This window comes from Lactuca virosa, chromosome 1, assembly GCF_052849685.1.
Source record: "Lactuca virosa cultivar CGN04683 chromosome 1, Lactuca_virosa_CGN04683_v6, whole genome shotgun sequence".
Classification (NCBI taxonomy): domain Eukaryota; kingdom Viridiplantae; phylum Streptophyta; class Magnoliopsida; order Asterales; family Asteraceae; genus Lactuca; species Lactuca virosa.
Window position 1 is genome coordinate 148,660,122 of NC_136426.1, and position 17,647 is coordinate 148,677,768.

General features: G+C 37.3%; 2 protein-coding genes and 1 long non-coding RNA gene across 4 annotated transcripts; 1 reads left to right on the forward strand and 2 right to left on the reverse strand.

Moving 5' to 3' along the window:
- Nucleotides 1-2,558: 2,558 nt before the first annotated feature.
- Nucleotides 2,559-6,016, forward strand: FCLY (farnesylcysteine lyase). Its single transcript, XM_079078993.1, has 5 exons — nucleotides 2,559-3,148; nucleotides 3,745-3,918; nucleotides 4,002-4,361; nucleotides 5,349-5,524; nucleotides 5,610-6,016. The coding sequence occupies exons 1-5, from the start codon at nucleotides 2,648-2,650 to the stop codon at nucleotides 5,875-5,877; spliced, it is 1,479 nt and encodes a 492-aa protein (XP_078935119.1). The 5' UTR covers nucleotides 2,559-2,647; the 3' UTR covers nucleotides 5,878-6,016.
- Nucleotides 6,017-8,016: 2,000 nt separating this feature from the next.
- On the reverse strand, nucleotides 8,017-12,914 carry LOC145159947 (TMV resistance protein N-like). 2 transcript variants are annotated; one of them, XM_079079011.1, is made up of 5 exons: nucleotides 12,215-12,914; nucleotides 10,454-11,600; nucleotides 10,043-10,360; nucleotides 8,832-9,962; nucleotides 8,017-8,762 (listed from the first exon to the last, which is right to left on the reverse strand). In XM_079079011.1, exons 1-5 carry the CDS (start codon nucleotides 12,742-12,744, stop codon nucleotides 8,193-8,195), a joined length of 3,696 nt encoding a protein of 1,231 aa, XP_078935137.1. In that variant the 5' UTR covers nucleotides 12,745-12,914; the 3' UTR covers nucleotides 8,017-8,192. The 2 variants fall into 2 exon arrangements, with proteins under 2 accessions (XP_078935137.1, XP_078935130.1); XM_079079004.1 differs by having other exon boundaries at nucleotides 8,832-9,965.
- Nucleotides 12,915-16,395: 3,481 nt separating this feature from the next.
- On the reverse strand, nucleotides 16,396-17,188 carry LOC145107037 (uncharacterized). The gene is made up of 2 exons (XR_013707716.1): nucleotides 17,127-17,188; nucleotides 16,396-16,556 (listed from the first exon to the last, which is right to left on the reverse strand). It is a non-coding gene; the product is annotated as an uncharacterized LOC145107037 (long non-coding RNA).
- Nucleotides 17,189-17,647: the final 459 nt, after the last annotated feature.

Below are 17,647 nucleotides of genomic sequence, written 5' to 3' on the forward strand. Positions count from 1 at the left end.
TGCCTTTGCCTTGCCACGATCCCCTGAAGTACCTGAAACAATAAACTGAAACTGTAAGCCCGAAAGCTTAATGAGTTACCCCTAAAATACCGATACAGTCCACATAACGATATCAACAATATCATAACATTACAAACTGAACATAACAACATGCACTGGGTCCACAGCTCGTATTTGGAATGCCATCGAGCCCTCAGTACGAGTCTGGAATGCCTACCGGGCCCTCAATTCGTTTCTAGAATGCCATCGAGCCCTCAGTATGAGTCTGGAATGCCTACTGGGCCCTGAGCTCGTATCTGGAATGCCATCGAGCCCTCAGTACGAGTCTGGAATGCCTACCGGGCCCTTAGCTCGTATCTGGAATGCCATCGAGCCCTCAGTACGAGTCTGGAATGCCTACCGGGCCCTCAGCTCGTATCTGGAATGCCATCGAGACCTCAGTACGAGTTTGGAATGCCTACCGGACCCTCAGCTCGTAGTCCTCAGTATGAGTCTGGAATGCCTACCGGGCCCTCAGCTCATATCTAGAATACTCTAGGGTTTGTTGGCTACCGCACGGAGCAGTACAACCTCAACCCATCCCACATAACATGTCGACATGTATCATGATCAATGCACATACAAATAATCATATAATATCACAGACAGTCCTACAGATCTACCCGACTAGCATATCAACTGGCATTCATCACTAACTCAACTCAACATATCAATAACTACTAGGATGTCAAATCCAATGGGTCGACCTTGGTGCCTTAGACCCCTTAGTATAGTGAGGATAACTCACCTTGCAACTGCCGGACCGAATCACAAGAGCACAATCCCGAAGCACCGCCTCAAACTCCAACACCTATATCCATCAATAACCATTGACATAAATATCCAAATTACCATAATACCCCTGAAGGTCAAAGTCAAAGTCCTCAATCAATGTCAACCTTCCTGATTAACTCTACTCGTCGAGTCAACCCGTCGACTCGCCGAGTTCTCATATCCAGAAAACTCTCATAGCACGACTTAACTCGCCGAGTCGCCCCAAGACTCGTCGAGTCCAACGATCTCTGTGTTCCATCCTGACCAACTCACTGAGTCCCCAACCGAATCACTAATCCAAGGCTTTAACTGAAAGAGGTTAGGTTCTGCGAGCAGACTCGCCGAGTCCAAGAACAGACTCGCCGAGTTCACGACAATCTTCAATAGACTCGTCGAGTTGTTCTTCCAACTCGTCGAGTCCAAGCTCATCATCATAAGACTCGCCGAGTCGCCCATGCGACTCGTCGAGTTACTACACGACTTAATGTCTGATCTCTAACCCGACTCGCCGAGTCATCTCCCAGATTCGCCGAGTCCATACGTGTATTCTCATAATCTCGAGTCACCGAGCTACTCCTTTGCTCCAAACAATAGATCTGGGTCTCTAGGGTCAATTAGCAACATAAAGTTGCCACCTTTACGTGCTTCTTGCCCCAAAATACCAAAAACCAAGCTAGAAAAGGACTTAACTCTTAGGGAAGGGCTTTTGCATAACAACTAGAAAGGCTTTCTGCATTAATGATCCATATAGAACTCAGATCTGGAGTTTCAACTCCAGATCTAACTCATGCTTCAAGATGTCATCACTATTTCTCCAACCAAACCCTAAAACTCCATGAAAATGGAACTAGAAAGGAGAAGGCCAAGGATAACGATTCCTTACCTCCAAAATGATTTCCCACTGAAGTATAATCCGGATCTCTTCAAGTCTCCTTGATCCAAGCTTCTTGATCTTTAAGATTCCTTCACAAATCACACTAAATTGCTTCCAAGTCTTCTCACAAACGAAATTAGGGCTTCTGGATCTCAAAAGGGTAGCAAAGAGGCTGAGGGTGGGTTATAATGTGCTTTATAAAGGGCACAACCCCCCAGGATTAGGGTTTTCTCCTTTCAGCACCAACTCGTCGAGTACAAGCCGCCGACTCGGCGAGTTGGCAACTTAAACCCACGACAAACCACTCTGACTCAGCGAGTAAGTATGCCTACTCGTCGAGTCCCTTTCCTTAATTTACAATTTAAGCCCTTCAACGACACCTCTGGAATTTGGGGTGTTACATTGTTAATTTTTTTTAGATGTTGATAACATTTCAAAAATCCTGATATATTTGAATATTCGATATAAATCTAGAATTATATGATTTTTGCCTTCATGATGGGAGTTGTAGTGGTTTGAGGAGTGAAAATGTACATAAAAGATCCAATGTTCGAACCTTAGCACACCAAAATAATGCTAATTTTTTTGCTATTAACCTTCCATATAGGACCTTAGACGGATTGATGTGGGGCGTTTAGATGATACAATTTACATTTTTTTTTCTAATTATACAATTTTTTACCTTTTAATTAAATTAAATTAAATATATATAAAATTACCTTTTTAATTAAGCAATTCTTGAAAAACTCATTACCGGCCTTGCTTAGAACCTAGCTTAAAATATGTTATTTTGGTGATAGTACGACCTCGTTTGACAATCATAAACTATTAATATTTATTAACACTAAAAAGAATGTTCGGACCCATGTCCAAGAAGATTTCATATACGACTTTTGTCACCCGGTCCGATAAACCAATACATTCCGGATCCTTATCGCCGACTGTGGGGGTTGCGTCAACATGTTCACTATTACTGTCGTAATTCTCTCGATTCTCTCGCTAACAACCCCATCATCTTCTTCCGATCAACCACCCCGATCCCCGGCCGATGTCTGCATCATCGGTACCGGCATCGCCGGTTCATCCGTCGCACACTTCCTTCGTCAATACTCCTCAAGCATATCCCAAATCCGCATGTTCGAGCGTCATCCCATCGTCGGAGGTCGTATGGCAACCGTCACCATCGGCGGAGAAACATTCGAAGCTGGTGCCTCAATTCTTCATCCCAAAAACTACCACGCTTTGAACTTCACCCATTTGTTGAATCTCAAAGTCAAGGGGCCTTCCGCTAGTGATAGTTCTTTCTCGCTCGGCATTTGGGATGGTCAAAAGTTCTTATTCAAAACTATTGATTCCAAATCAAAGAGTTCGGTGGTTCAGTACTTCGTCTCCCTCGCTAATTCGTTGCGAATGTTCGTCCGATATGGTGTTTCCCTCCTTAAGATGACCAATTTTGTTGAGGTACGGCTTCTTCTTGTCGCTCTTCAAGTTTATTAGCTGAACTTAAACATAAGCGTGCCAGATGATGATCCACTTGATTGATTTGAAATTACAATCAACTCATTTCAGTTTTGAATTCCTATTAACTTGCTAATTTTGTAATTAATTAGTTCTCAAGGACATGAAAAATATTTTGATTTCTTGATGGATTAACATATTTGTAGCATATAATTGTAGTAATATGCGTCTAAAGCCTCATGAGATTGATGTAATTAGTTTTTTCAAACAAAGAATCGTTCTAATCCATGCCCCTCTGTCTTAGAGTAACTCCTTGGGATAATCCAAACATCATTTCAATACTTTGGCCTCTACCTCTGTCATCGATCTTCTCTTGGCTTTTCCTCAAAATCCTTACGTCCCTAACCTTCTCTTTTATACAATCTTTCTAAATTCTAATTCTATTCTCCTCAACATCTACATTTCTGAATGCTCAACTTGTGTACATGTGGTAAATCATGGCAGGTTCTATTGTCATGTAAAACTGTCAACTTTAATGGAACTTTATGATGTTGTAATACATGTAACCAAATTTATGTATGCATTTACTACCTTAACAGGTTACAGTGGATAATTTCTTGAAGTATTATGAAAGCAAGGAGTCAAGACCAATTTTCAACACTGTGGAAGATATGCTCAAGTGGGCAGACTTATACAATCTAACAACACAAACATTAGAAGAAAAATTAGTTGCTCTCAATTATTCTCCTCTCCTCATACAAGAGCTTATCACTGTAAGTTACTTCTTTCCAATTTCCATAAACATGGAAAAATCTTTATAGATAGTAATAAATCCAACATATCATACTTTCTTCAGGTTATAACAAGAATCAACTATGGTCAAAGTGTCAGAATCAGTGGACTTGCAGGTGCTGTTTCTCTAGCTGGATCAGGAGGAAACTTATGGGCAGTTGAAGGTGGAAACTGGCAGATGGCTGCTGGATTAGTCAACAGATCTGATGTTACTTTGCATCTTGAAGAAGAAATAGAATCAGTCACAAATCTTGATGGTTTTTATGAAGTTAATTCCACTAAAGGAAACAGTTACACATGTCAAGTTACAGTGGTTGCTACACCTTTAGATGAGCTCAACATTCAATTCACCCCAAAATTTTCTATCCCAGAAAGAAAATTACAGCATACACATGCAACTTTTGTCAGAGGCCTCTTGAATCCTGTGAGTTCTAACTTCTTATCATTATTTTAAGAGAAAATTACAAAAATGGTCCCTGTGGTATGGCATAATAGGCACCTATAGTCCAACTTGAATAAAATGGACAAACTTGATCCTTGTGTTATTTGGATATTACAAACTTGGTACCTAAGCAGTTAACTCTAACTGCGGGTTAAATACAGTAAATTTACCTTTTTACCCTCACCTTTTTTTATTCATATCTTTGTCTTTTATTAAGATGTCCTGTAGTTAAATACAGTAAAATTACCTTTTTGTAACTATATGACATCTTAATAAAAGAAGTAAGTTACATGAAGGGTCCCTATTGTTTGGGGTAATTTGCGTGCTTGGACCCTAACTTATTTTTTTTAACTTGGAAGGTCCCTACTATTTGTTTTTGTTACGTGCTTGGTCCCTATTGTTTGTTTTTGTTACAGTTACACACTTTGTCTTTGTCTTATCTAAAAAGACTATTATTTAAATAGGAAAAAATGGTGGGGTATGTAAGGTAAGGTAAAGGAGGTGGGTTGGGAGTGTGTTTATTTAAATAAATTAAAAAATCAAGGGAAAAATAGTCTTTTTAGGTAAGACAGGGACCAAACGCGTAACAAAAACAAACAGTAGCGACCTTCCGAGATAAAAAAATAAGTGAGGGACCAAACACCCAAATTACCCTAAATCATAGGGACCATTCGTGTAATTTACTCTAATACAAGACATGAATTAAAAAAGGTGAGGGTAAAAAGGTAATTTTACAGTATTTAACAGGCTCTGCAGTTAGAGTTAACAGCTCAGGGACCAAGTTTGTAATACCCAAATAACACAAGGACTAAGTTTGTCCATTTTATTGAAGTTGGACTATAGGTGCCTATTATGCCATACCACAAGGACCATTTTTGTAATTTTCTATTATTTAAATCCTCATCATAAATTCATAATCTAGTTACAAAATTTTGTATATATATATACTAATGTTTTGATTTGGTTCAGGTGTACTTTGGGTTGGATTCAATGTTGGAGATTCCAGAACTTGTTGGGACTATAGAGAGTGATGAGCTTCCATTTACATGCATCTCCATTCTCAAGGAACATAGTGAGAATGATATGACTTACAAGATGTTCTCTCGTCAAAGTTTGAGTGACACATTGTTGGATCAGATTTTTAGGTAAGATTTGTTGTTTCCCGATTTTATGTTCTCTTTATTATTTACTTTATTTAAGTCACTTTTTTGGGTGATTGGAAATTGGCAGCATAAGGAGTGAGACAATAAGAATAAATTGGGGTGCGTATCCACATTATCATGCTCCTGAGAAGTTTGCTCCTTTTATGTTGGATGATGGACATCTGTATTATGTGAATGCATTTGAGAATGCAGCAAGTACTATGGAAACTGGTGCTGTTGCTGCTGAGAATATAGCGAGACTTGTCCTTTCAAGGTTATCTTCCCAACAGCCTTTGAGAATGTATGGTTTGAAGACTTCTATATTAGATTCAAGCCCTGAGCATCGGGAGTTGTGATATGTGTAAAAATAACCATTTGTTTGTTGTAACGTTACTGTAATAGATCGGGTCAAATAATTAGTTAATGGGGCAAATAATAAGGTACAAGAACCAAGTTCACTCTCCTTAATTTTGGGTAATCGATTTTATTTTCTCACTTGAATTTTGTCCTCAAATGTAGCATGGTATCTATATCACAAAAAACAAAGTTGGTTAACTAAATTGGGAAAAACAAAGTTGGGACTTATACCATGTTATTTCACCTTATTATATTAACTGAATGCAGTTCTCTGTAACGTAAGAAAAGTATTATTTTTAATTTTATGTCTGAATATTTTTTTGGTTTCTCAGTTAGTGGTCAAGATAGCTTAACAACGTTGAGTAGTTATATTATCTGATCATTTGACATTAGTCCATCTTTGTAGTTAATGGGAAACATAGATCATGATTCCTTAAAAACATTAACATGTCCAACTAAAATGAACTCCGCGAAACGAATCTCTATGATCAGTCTTCCTCATGAATCAGTGTTAAGATTTCGAAACAGAACTTAACAATAACAATGCAAGATGAACACCTAGAAGAAAGAGAAGAATTTCAATGGTATCAAAATGAGGAAAGATCACATAGCAACATAGGAGGACCCTAATAGCCCGATGATTCCCTCTACACAAACAACAATGCTGAATCCAATCTAACTAGCTACAATGAAGCAGAAGTATCTCTACCTCACTCTCACCAGTTAACTAGATATTGGCCCACTGGGCTTTTCCACAATAGGGTCTTGGTCCAATTCTCTATCAATCTGACACGAAAGGTACAACTGAATACAGAAATCATATCAGAAAATGGAAATCAAGATGTTCTACAGCTTCTAGTAATCAAATCTATTTGTTGGGGAGACTATATGTAGCATGCACTAAGGTATCTTTGACACGCCATTTAAGTTGGAAACTTATTATTTGAGTTTTTTTTGGTTGTTATGTTTGAAAAGTCAAAAAATAGTTTATAACCTAGCTTTTTAAAAAGCTACTCGGTGTAGCTTTTTGAGTAGCTTATAGAATTTTTATTTTTCTAAATTCTTCCATATATATACCTTTAATAATTATAATAAACATGTTTTTCTACGTGTCCTTATATATCATTTCACTTTCCAGCTAGCTTCCCAACTAGTGTTAAACAAAATGTCACTTTTTATATATCATTTCACTTTCCAGCTAGCTTCCCAACTAGTTTTAACAAAATGTCATTTTTTATCAACTAACAGTTGGTTTTTTTAACCACCAGCTAGCATGTCAAACATAACTTAATTTGAAACAAACCGCAACTAATTAAAAGAGACAAATGTTTGTAAATAACCCACTAGTCTCCTCTAATAAATGAAAATCTATTTTGCCACATGTCAAACTTTTATAAGTTTTAACACTTGTTATTTTATGGTATTTTTGAAATAAATAATATCTACATGTCAATTTTTAGGTTTTTTTAATTTTTAAAATTTAAAGCCACATAATACGTATTAGTTATATAAGTAAAATATTAAATGTAATAAAGATGATCATAAATTGAAATAAATATGTTTTTTCCTTTTTTATTTTAAAATTTAACTTTAAAAAAATACTTAATGTTTACATTTTGATATTTAATTTTTTTTTAATTAATCCATGTAATATATGGGTCTCACACCTAGTTAGTTAATTATTTGCCATCACTTACTTAATTGTAGCCCATATAAATGTTTATTGTGATGTTTGTGTTTGTTTCATATTCCCTTTTTTTCTTTCACATGATACAGGGCTATTGACCTACCGTATGATGGAAGTCCAAGAAGTCATTGATCTAATTAAAATGTTAAGTGGAAAAATAAGACCCACAGTTCAACAAACTACCTTTAGACTCGTGTAGCTGAACTTTGAATTGCTTTGGGTCCGTTATTTGGAAGAAAAGACTAACCAAGGAATTTCCCTTTTCTTTTCGATTTTTTTTATGTAATTTTGGTCATTTTGCCATGTGATCATGGTTACAACTCCTTTTATGTTGTTGCATCCTGGTGGACATATTTGGTTTTTTATTCATGGGGCGAGAGAAGGGTTTGGGTGTTAAAAAGATATACCTCATGTGCCTGATTGGAGATAAAGCTCTAAAGCACACTGTCGGTTCTGATGAAAACATATAAAATAGAATTCGTTAATTATCATTCACATAATTCATCCACTTGGACAAAGTAGTTGTAGCTATATCTCCTATTGAGTTTGGTTTTGATCTGGATAGAGTTTGATATATTCATGTTGATCCAACATATCAAAAAACTATATACAAATGGGGCTTAATAGCTAGCGCTGCCGTCTATAATACGTCTTCGGTTCATTGCCAGGCAGTGCAAATAGAGAGGTTTCTAGCAAGTATTCTCCTGTTGTTGTTTGATATGCAGAGAGATCTCCACCAATAATGTGATTCCATGACTTATAATAACCCAACACATCTTCTTCTTCTTCATCCGTCTTTCCATCATCAAACACAAAACTCACCCCACACTCATTTGCAAGTCCAAAATTCATTGCAACAGTAACAGTAACCCAATCACCAGTATCCATCTCATTCTTCCCAAACATCCAATGGCTCAACATTATTAGACTCTCTTCACCTGCAGTGAAACCACCAATGCAATGCTTGTATAACCAGGTTTGGTTCTTAGTTATATTTCTAATTGTGATTACTGGCAAATCAAAGAATTCATTCAAAGATAGAAATGTCTGCACACAGAGGTTCAATCCTTTGATGTTGTTTCGAGATGATGGGATGGTAAATGATATTGATGACCCCTTCCTACTGTGACTAATCCAATTTGGCATCTCTTTTTTGTCTCCATAAATCGTGCTGAATATTCCAAATTCATAATACATCTGCAAAATACAATCACCATAAATTATATACTCAAAAATATTTACACAGAGAGATGGTTAATAGCAAACCTGGATTTCAGATTCGTCATATCCTCTTGACAAAATATTAGTCCAGCCCAAACTACGTAATACCTCTTCCTCAACACTTATCATTGGTTGGATTTCGACCAGACCTTTGATTTCAAAAAACAACTGTAGGAACAATTGCATGTCAACTGAAAACTTGAGTGGGGACATATGTGGATGAAATACGACTTTTCTTAGCAATGGCTTAGAATCAAAAAGGAGGATCAACTCTCTTAGTGTTTTTGGAGGATGCTCGACTGACGTCAGAAATTTACAGTTTCTCATACTAAGTATCTCAAGCCTAGGAAGGCTTCTCACACAATCAGGCATCGAAACAATAGGATTGCCATCTAAATATAATTCCTTTAGCATGGATATGAAACTCAAGTCCATGGGAAAGGATTCTGTGGACATATTATTATCATTTAGCGACAACCTTACTAAAGATCTCGGTAAAGAAATCATAAACAACTTCCTCTCACTTGGTGTAGCCTTCAAAACCATCTCAGATGAAGAGGGTTTTCTGTTGCTAGCCTTGAACATCTCCAGAGGTGTCATATCGCTAATTTCGATTCGAGATTCACCGAGATTATAACCATCTAAATATAATTCTTCTAAATTGGATAGGTGATTGACGTCTATGGGAAATGATTCTTTCAACAGATTAGTAGTTTTAAGTGACAACCTTACTAAAGATCTTGGAAAAGCAAACATGACAAACTGCAATTCACTTGGTATACCCATCGGAATGTCAGATGAAGAGGGTTTTGTGTTCATGTCAATGGTGTTAGCCTTGAACTTATCTGGAGAATCCACATCCCTACCCTTGACTTGAGATTCATTGAGATTATAAAAACCATCCAGCAATAGTATTTTAACCTTATTTAGCATGCCGATGGTTCTTGGAAGTTTTTCAAGCTTCTTGCAGTAGCTAAAATTAATGAGGACAAGTTCAACACATTCCTCAATTGATTCACAAACCTTACATAGAGCACTGCAATTTGTAACTACTAGCCTCTCAAGTGCAGGGATTTGGTCAAAGCCACCAAGACTACCAAGCTTTTTACAGAAACTTAAATTAAGAATCTTTAATGATCCAAGCAACCTTTTGTTTTTTGAGCATGATCCAGTCAACTGCTAAAATGCACATAAGTTAGAATAGTAGTGAGTTTCATCAACTCAACATGGACTAATTATCAATGGATATAAATTACCTTTTGCCTCTTCGGCTTCTTACTATAACAAATGTCAAATGATTTAATCTTGCTACGTGACATGTCGAGAGCAACCAGATTCGCCATTGGTAAGTCTGAAGGTATAGACTTCAAACAAAACCCATGAATACACAACCATCTTAATCCTTGTGGAAAGTTCTCGTAAGAAGACCCACTTATTTGCACATTAATGAGTTGTAATAGCATAAGCTTATCCATTTTCCTAAACGCATCGGTGTTCAACTCAAATGTTTTATGTGACTTCTCACTCTCAAGCATACTCATGTCAAGGCTGAGGCCTAGAATCTTTGTTGTACCCTAAGAAGAAACCGAATGCCAGAAAATCATATAACGTTTACACAATACAAAATACTTTGAACAACTAAGTATATACATAACATGGCCACTTACCTTTTTTTGTTTCAACACTTCAAATGACTCCTCGGGGCACCACAATAGACTTCGCTTCCATGGTTTGTCAGGTGATTCTTCACGGACTACAAATCTTCCCATCTCTTGAAGCAACCCATGCATCATCAACTTGTTGTTCCGTCCGATACTAAGAAGGCATCTATCAGTGAGAATCTTGATACCAGATATTGTTTCTATACCACATGACTTCAATATCGTTTCACTAACATCTCTGTCCATTCCAACGAAAAAACAAGCAATATGCTTAAACAAGTCCTTATCATTTGGGGATGGCAAAGTATCAAAGCTCTTTCTCAAAATATTATTTATAGGGGAATCATTTCCTTGCTTTAGTCCTTCTAGGCACTCCTCCCAATAAGCTAAATCTCTATTATGTAGAGATTTGCCCAAAACTTCAAGAGCCAATGGATGTCCTTCACAATATTTCACAAGCTTCTTTGACACCTCTTCATAACCGGCCTTGGGATCCTTGGACATGAATGCATGAGAACACAAAAGTTTTCGTGATTCAGTCTCATGTAATCCTCGAAGCAAGTGCTTTATATGCCTGCGCTTAACATTCATTTTGAATAATGCACAACTCTCTCCCAAGCATGAGTTGGTTGTTGTAATTATGATTTTGCTTCCTGGATGAAAACCTTTGCTCCCAAGTAAGGCATCCAACTGGTTGAGATGATCAATATCATCAAGAACTAAAAAAACCTTTTTACGGGCAACCGCATTCTCTATCATTGGCGTGGATATAAGACCATCATGAACTTGACCTGAACTTGGTTCTGAAATGTCATCATAGAGTTGTTTTTGTAGGTAAAGCAGCCCATTAAAACCATTGCTTCTATTTAATTTTTCATCACATCTCCTACTGATATCTTCAATAAAGCAACTTTTGTCGAATTCATACGAATGCAAATCATAGACATATTTGGCTAAAGACGTCTTTCCGATCCCACTGATACCCAAAATAGTGAGTATGTCTCTCGTATGTAGGGATGCATCTTTCAACCATGAAGTGATGAATTTAATGGATGGGTACATCCCAAAAAGTTGTGGCAGATGACTCCTTGAGGATATACGTAATCTAGAGTAGATGTCCTTAACTATTTCTTCAATAAACTCCGTCTCTAGCCTGAAACTTGATTTTTAAGAACCACAAAACACAATCCACAAAACTAACAAACCAGATTTGGAGTTTTAATTTATCCAAAGACCCGAGTCAAAATTATATCATAATCTATAACTATATAAGTATCTAATGTGTAACATACTAATGTCATGATATCCAAGACCAGAGACATCTTTGCAAAAAAGATTTCACCATCAGGCCACCAGGTTTCATTATGTTTCTAAAAGACCATAAAAAATTTAACTTATAATATGATTTTGCAAGAACCTAAAAAAAATGTCATGGATAGAAACCATTAAAACTTGGTTTTTAATACAAAGGCGGCATATGAAAATTATTTTAGTTGAAACAGTGGTTTATATAAGAATAAATTAATTTAGGATAAAATAATAATTTGTCAGAATGGTTAATGTATCCATATGAATAGATTTATCAGGTCACATAACTGAATTCATGAATCCAATTTTATGTACCTGTATATCATTTTAAATACGTAAAAAAAATTGTCTATTTGATGATATTGAGGAAACTTATTGAAATGCATATGAGATATAATATTGACATTTCATGTGTTAATCCAAGAAAAAATGAAAAAATGGAAAGAAATGGGTTATTACCGGCCATTTACATCCTTTCGTTCTAAATCAGCAACTTCTGTAAGCGCTTTCTTCCACCGTTCGATCTTTTGAGCTATTTCACTTCTTTTATTTGCATCTGTCTCTGCTTCCATCTTTCTATTGTGTTCATTCATTGCATATCCAAAGGTACTTTGTTGATTCCTGACATGGGTGGGTTCAACATGATACAAGACGGGGATAACAATTTGGTTGGATGCCCTACGTTGATCAAGGATCAGCACCAATTCATCAAGGCACCAAGTCGATGAAGCGTAATTGCGGGACAACACGATAATAGAAGCCCTAGATGCTTGAATCACGCTCTCCAAATCAGGTTTTAGATATTCCCCGGTTTCAATCTCTGTATCATCCAAGAAGGTGGTTATATTGGCATACTCGAGGGCCTTATACAGATGATTAGTGAAGCCATAACGAGTGTCAGCCCCTCTAAAACTTAAAAATACGTCATATCTATGACGATCAATTGATGAAGAACATGAAGGTTCTACGAGTTCTGAGAAGATAGCCATTATGAGTAAATATGGACGGTATTATTGATTTTAGACTGGATTGAGAATCATACAAAGGGTTATGGATGCATCAAGGGGGTTTTCAAAAAGGGGGTTCAACTCAGCAATGAACAAACTAGTGTTGATGGATGATATATCTTGTTTGGGAATTTGCTTGGAAACTTTGAGTTAGGACTTAGGACTTGGGAGTTAGGAATTAGGAATTGACATTATATGTTATCGACAAAATTACATAAATGGTCCTTACATATAGGAAAATCGGTAATTTTTGTACTCTCGTTTTTATTTTTGTATGTTTCATCCTTTGAGTTGTTCTCTTAACCTTTTGTAAATAACCATTTTATTTTATTTTATTTTTGTCATTTTCCTATTAAAATTTTATTTTCTTTTTAAAAGACGAAGATCCTGTTTTCTGATCGGCCACTTTCTGATTGGCCACTTTCCCTATGGGGAACTATAATCACCGTTCACACCTCACAAAACCACATGGTCGTCTTAATCCTTATTGTCTACATCAACTAAAAGATAGTATTGATCAATAGTATAACATTATATTTAGTAGTTTACTATTCATCAACACTATATATAGTGTAAGTTTTAGTGTGGGTTTGAAGCATTTTAGTGAGTTTAGTGTGGGGATAGAGATTTCCCTTAGATCACAAAATTTCGAATGAAAAAGGTTTGGTTCGATCATCATAACTCTCAGTTTTTTCTTTGCATCTCGCCCCCAACTATCTTCCTTTCACCTCCCCCCTCCCCCCCCCCCCCCAACTTAATATACATTTCCTTGTTATTACCATTTTCTTCTGTTTTGTTTACCAATCATCTTTATGTGAAGGAGATGGGAGGGTTACAAATTTATCAGAGAAGCAGTGTGTAGATTCTCAATGTGGAGATTCTGATTAGGAAAAAGAGCTAGGACTCAGGTAGGAGATGTTGAAGAATGGTTCCATGTGATGACAGTGAAATGTAGATAACAAAGACTAGCAAATTAATGAGTTTAGGTTTTTATTTATTTTTGTTTTTTGTTATATCATTTGAAGACAATGGAAGAATCATAAAAAAATAAACATAAGCTAAAAAGTTCATTTAGAGTAAATTTGTAACAACCCATTCTCACCTTACAGTAGAATTTACTATAAACGTTGGTTTATAAAGTACGAAGTAGAAATAGGTTGATTATTAGCCTAAGTAATCTAAACGAAAGTTACAGTAATCGTAAAAACGAGATGGTACATATAGAGAACGTCCAAATCTGACTTCATTTTGTAGCACCCGAGTCACCAGGTATGAGTTAATGATTCATTCTATTTAAATTCAAGTAAAAAGATGGTGTGGGACTCGTGAGTACGTTGGGCGTACATTTGGTACGCACATCATACTCCTTGCATGCGCTTCATCGGGTGATCCCCGATGTACGTTGGTGTAACATTCCGTTTATTAAATAAATAAATAGATAAAATTAATAAATGAAAAGTAGCCCTAAATGCGGAATAATTTAGCAAAGGCGTAGGTTTTGGGGGTTAAAAAGTCATAATTGAGAGTTTGGGGGCTCAAATGTAATTTACAGATTAATTTGTAAAGAATTTTGAGGGTTGAGGGCTGTTTAGTAAATTATAGCTTTAAATTGAAAGGATTTTTGAAGACAGGGGTTGCTTGGTAATTATTAGGACTTAAATTGAAAGGACTTTAGAGTGATAGGGGCTGAATGGTAACTTTTGGATCTGTTTTGAAAGAAAAGGAAAAAGGAGGGACCGATTGTGGCATTATGGGATGAAGTTTGTATGAGTTGGGGTGTATAACCCGTCCCATAACCCTAACCCTAGGAGCTCTTTCAGCCGCCACCTTCACTCAAACAACTCCGGCCGCCGCCACAGTTCACTTAGTTCGTTCCGACCAGCTAGCGGCAACCAAGCGACCACCCGAATTCCTTTATTTCCGACCTGTCGAAGCTTCGATCAACCATCGTCATCAGCCGACGACCATACCGTCGTGTGAGCCGCCAATCAGCACTGTCGCTGTTCCCTTTTCTGGTGATGACGAAGACCACCAGCGGGTTCCGTCCCTCTGTCACTGCTGCTGTTGTTCGCGGTCACCACATCTCTTCCCCATTCTTCTACCGATGTGTCGTCCCATTGAAGAAGAAGCCGTTGTTGCTGCCGACAACGCCGACTTTAGGTGCGAATGTTGCCGCCGTTTGTGCCCCTGTTGTCCGCCGTACGCCACTAGGTGGGTGGTTGAGCTCATCTTGTGCAAGGACGTGTGTGTTGCATGATCAAAAATCAAAGGGGGACCACCACCACCACTGTGAGGTGGTGGCTAGCACATTTGACCACCACCTGCTACCGTGTTGGGTGGCGGTGTGCATTTTATTGTGAATGGATTGTTATTTGAGATATGCTTGGACATGTTTTGGATCTATAATCACAACTACCACCACCACGAGGTGGTGGTTGCCGCCGTGAGCCACTGTTGACCACCACTACCTGAGGTGGTAGTGGATCGTGTCCGACCTAATGAAACCCTAATTGATCTAAATACTTAGCTTCTGGGCCTAATTGGCGTGTTTTGGGTTGTAAACCCTAATTAGGGTTTAGAAAACCCTAATCTTGGAGATTTTAGTTTGGACTTGCTGGGACCCGCATTTTGGACCATTAGATTGGAATTATGAATTAAGCCTGACTACATTGTATGAATGGCCTATTGGAGTGATGGACTTAATGGATTAAGTCCTTAATGGGTTAAGTAAGAACACTTAACCCTAATTGTCATTTCATGTGAGAAACGCTAATTTTGGTTGGGCCTTGAGTTGAGCCTTTATGTTGGGCTTTGGTGATTGGGCTATTGATAGGCCATCTAAAAACAAGTATATGGACTAGAATATTTGGATTGGGTTTTAGGATAAGGCCCATTGGAAAGGCTTGGGCCCAATTTGAAAAATTGGACCATAGATGGGCCATAATTGGGCCTTGATGATCATGAGATATTGGGCCATCGGAATGCTAAGTGTTTGGACTAGAATAAATGGTTGGGCCATAAGGTAAGACCATGTGGAAGTTTGGGCCCAATTTAGAAAATTGGGCCATATGTTGGGCCTTAGTTGATTATTTGGCTTTGGGCTTTCAGAGTGTGAAATTGGGCTTTGGTCTTGAACCAAGCTAGGATAGGGGTAAAATGGTCCTTTTACCCCAGGTGTGGATTTATGTTATGCATTGAAACCTAAATGGTTAATTGGGTTTTGTTTTGATGTTGACAGTTTGGGGATCTATCAGCCAGCAGCCAAAGATTTATTTGTGGGACTTCAGCAGTTTTAGGTGAGTTTTCCTCCAGTAGGAACATGTCGAAGGCACCAATGCTGACCTGCTTATGTATGTTAGCGTATGTAGGACTTAGGTCCAATGTCGGGGTTAGCCCGATGTAGGTGATATGTTTCCGGTCTTTGGTCTGATGCCGGGGAAAGCCTGAGGAATGTTTGTATGCTTGATGTCTTCATGATTCTTGCATGTGTATGTTTATATGTTCTGGGCTTCTGTGACATCCCCGTTTTCACGGCCAGAAAAGACCGATTTTGTTTATGCTTTATAAAAATCAGAGTACTTCATTTTATAAAAATGTTGCGGAATTTGTTCCCAGAAAAACATGGTAAATACGTTATTAAAACATTTTCGAAGAAACGTATTTATTTCATTTTAAAACGTTTGGGATGTCATCGTTAATATGGAAACATAAGCATAAACAGAACTTACAATTATTTACACTAGTGATCTACATCTCTTTAAATCTCTCAGTGTAATGTCACTTCATATCAACACCTGTGATATAAATAAACCGAGTGGGTCAGGTTGGGAAACCTGGTGAGCACATAGGGTTTTCAACCCACAAAAATATAGTTATTATTTTTAAACATCAAGCAATCAACCCAATTACCCATTCCCGTTATCCTCACATTACGTCCCTAAAACATCTAACACAAGGGACTTAGTCAAAGGACTATCATTGGGATGGAGTGTACCTGGTGAGCACACAGTTCACACAGTTCGAATAAACACCTACAGGTTGCGAGCCTGCTAGTGTTCCACTGGACTGTCTAGAATAGTCCGTGGTCGTCATCTATACTCCGCTAGATGACTAGATCATCAAGAACAGCTATAACGAGGCCTCTCATTATTTTTTTTGTCACACAGCAACTATTACATCTACCCATGTTTTACCCAACACATTTTGTAGATATAAAATACATATACAGTTTAAATCATTGAAAACATGTATAAAACGTCCATCCAGCATAGATAGCAAGTATTCAGATAATATGCACACATAGCACGTAATTTATATAAAATACTTCATATTTATGTGTAAGCTGAAAGTAACTATGCACTCACCTGAGAAGGTGGTGACTCGGTACTCGGACAGCGCTTCGTTTACTTTAAAATAATTTCCTTTGACGAAACCTAGTATTATCACCACTAAATTTTAGTCTAATATTACCGTGACTAATTATTATTATTATTATTATTATTATTATATAAGCGTTTAAACAATACTTTCCAACTACTATGTACAGACAGGGGCAGACATAAAACACTGGAGGGCAGGACCATTTTGGTGTATAGCACTTCTGAAATCCAACAACCCTATGCGGCTCTTTAAACCAGATTCCCCGTACTGCGAGTAGTTAAAAAGATATTATAACGACACTTATATAAGTCATAATAATAGCTCAAATATTTATTATAAATTTATAATAACAATACTAATTTTAAATATAAACTATATTTAAAATAGGGTACGTATAACTTATTTTCAAGGGGATTTTAGCTAGGAGTCGGACTCTGCAGGGGCAGAACTTCGTCATTGAATCTTTCTAAGAAAGATTCGTGCAACGCTTCAGCGCTCACCTTAC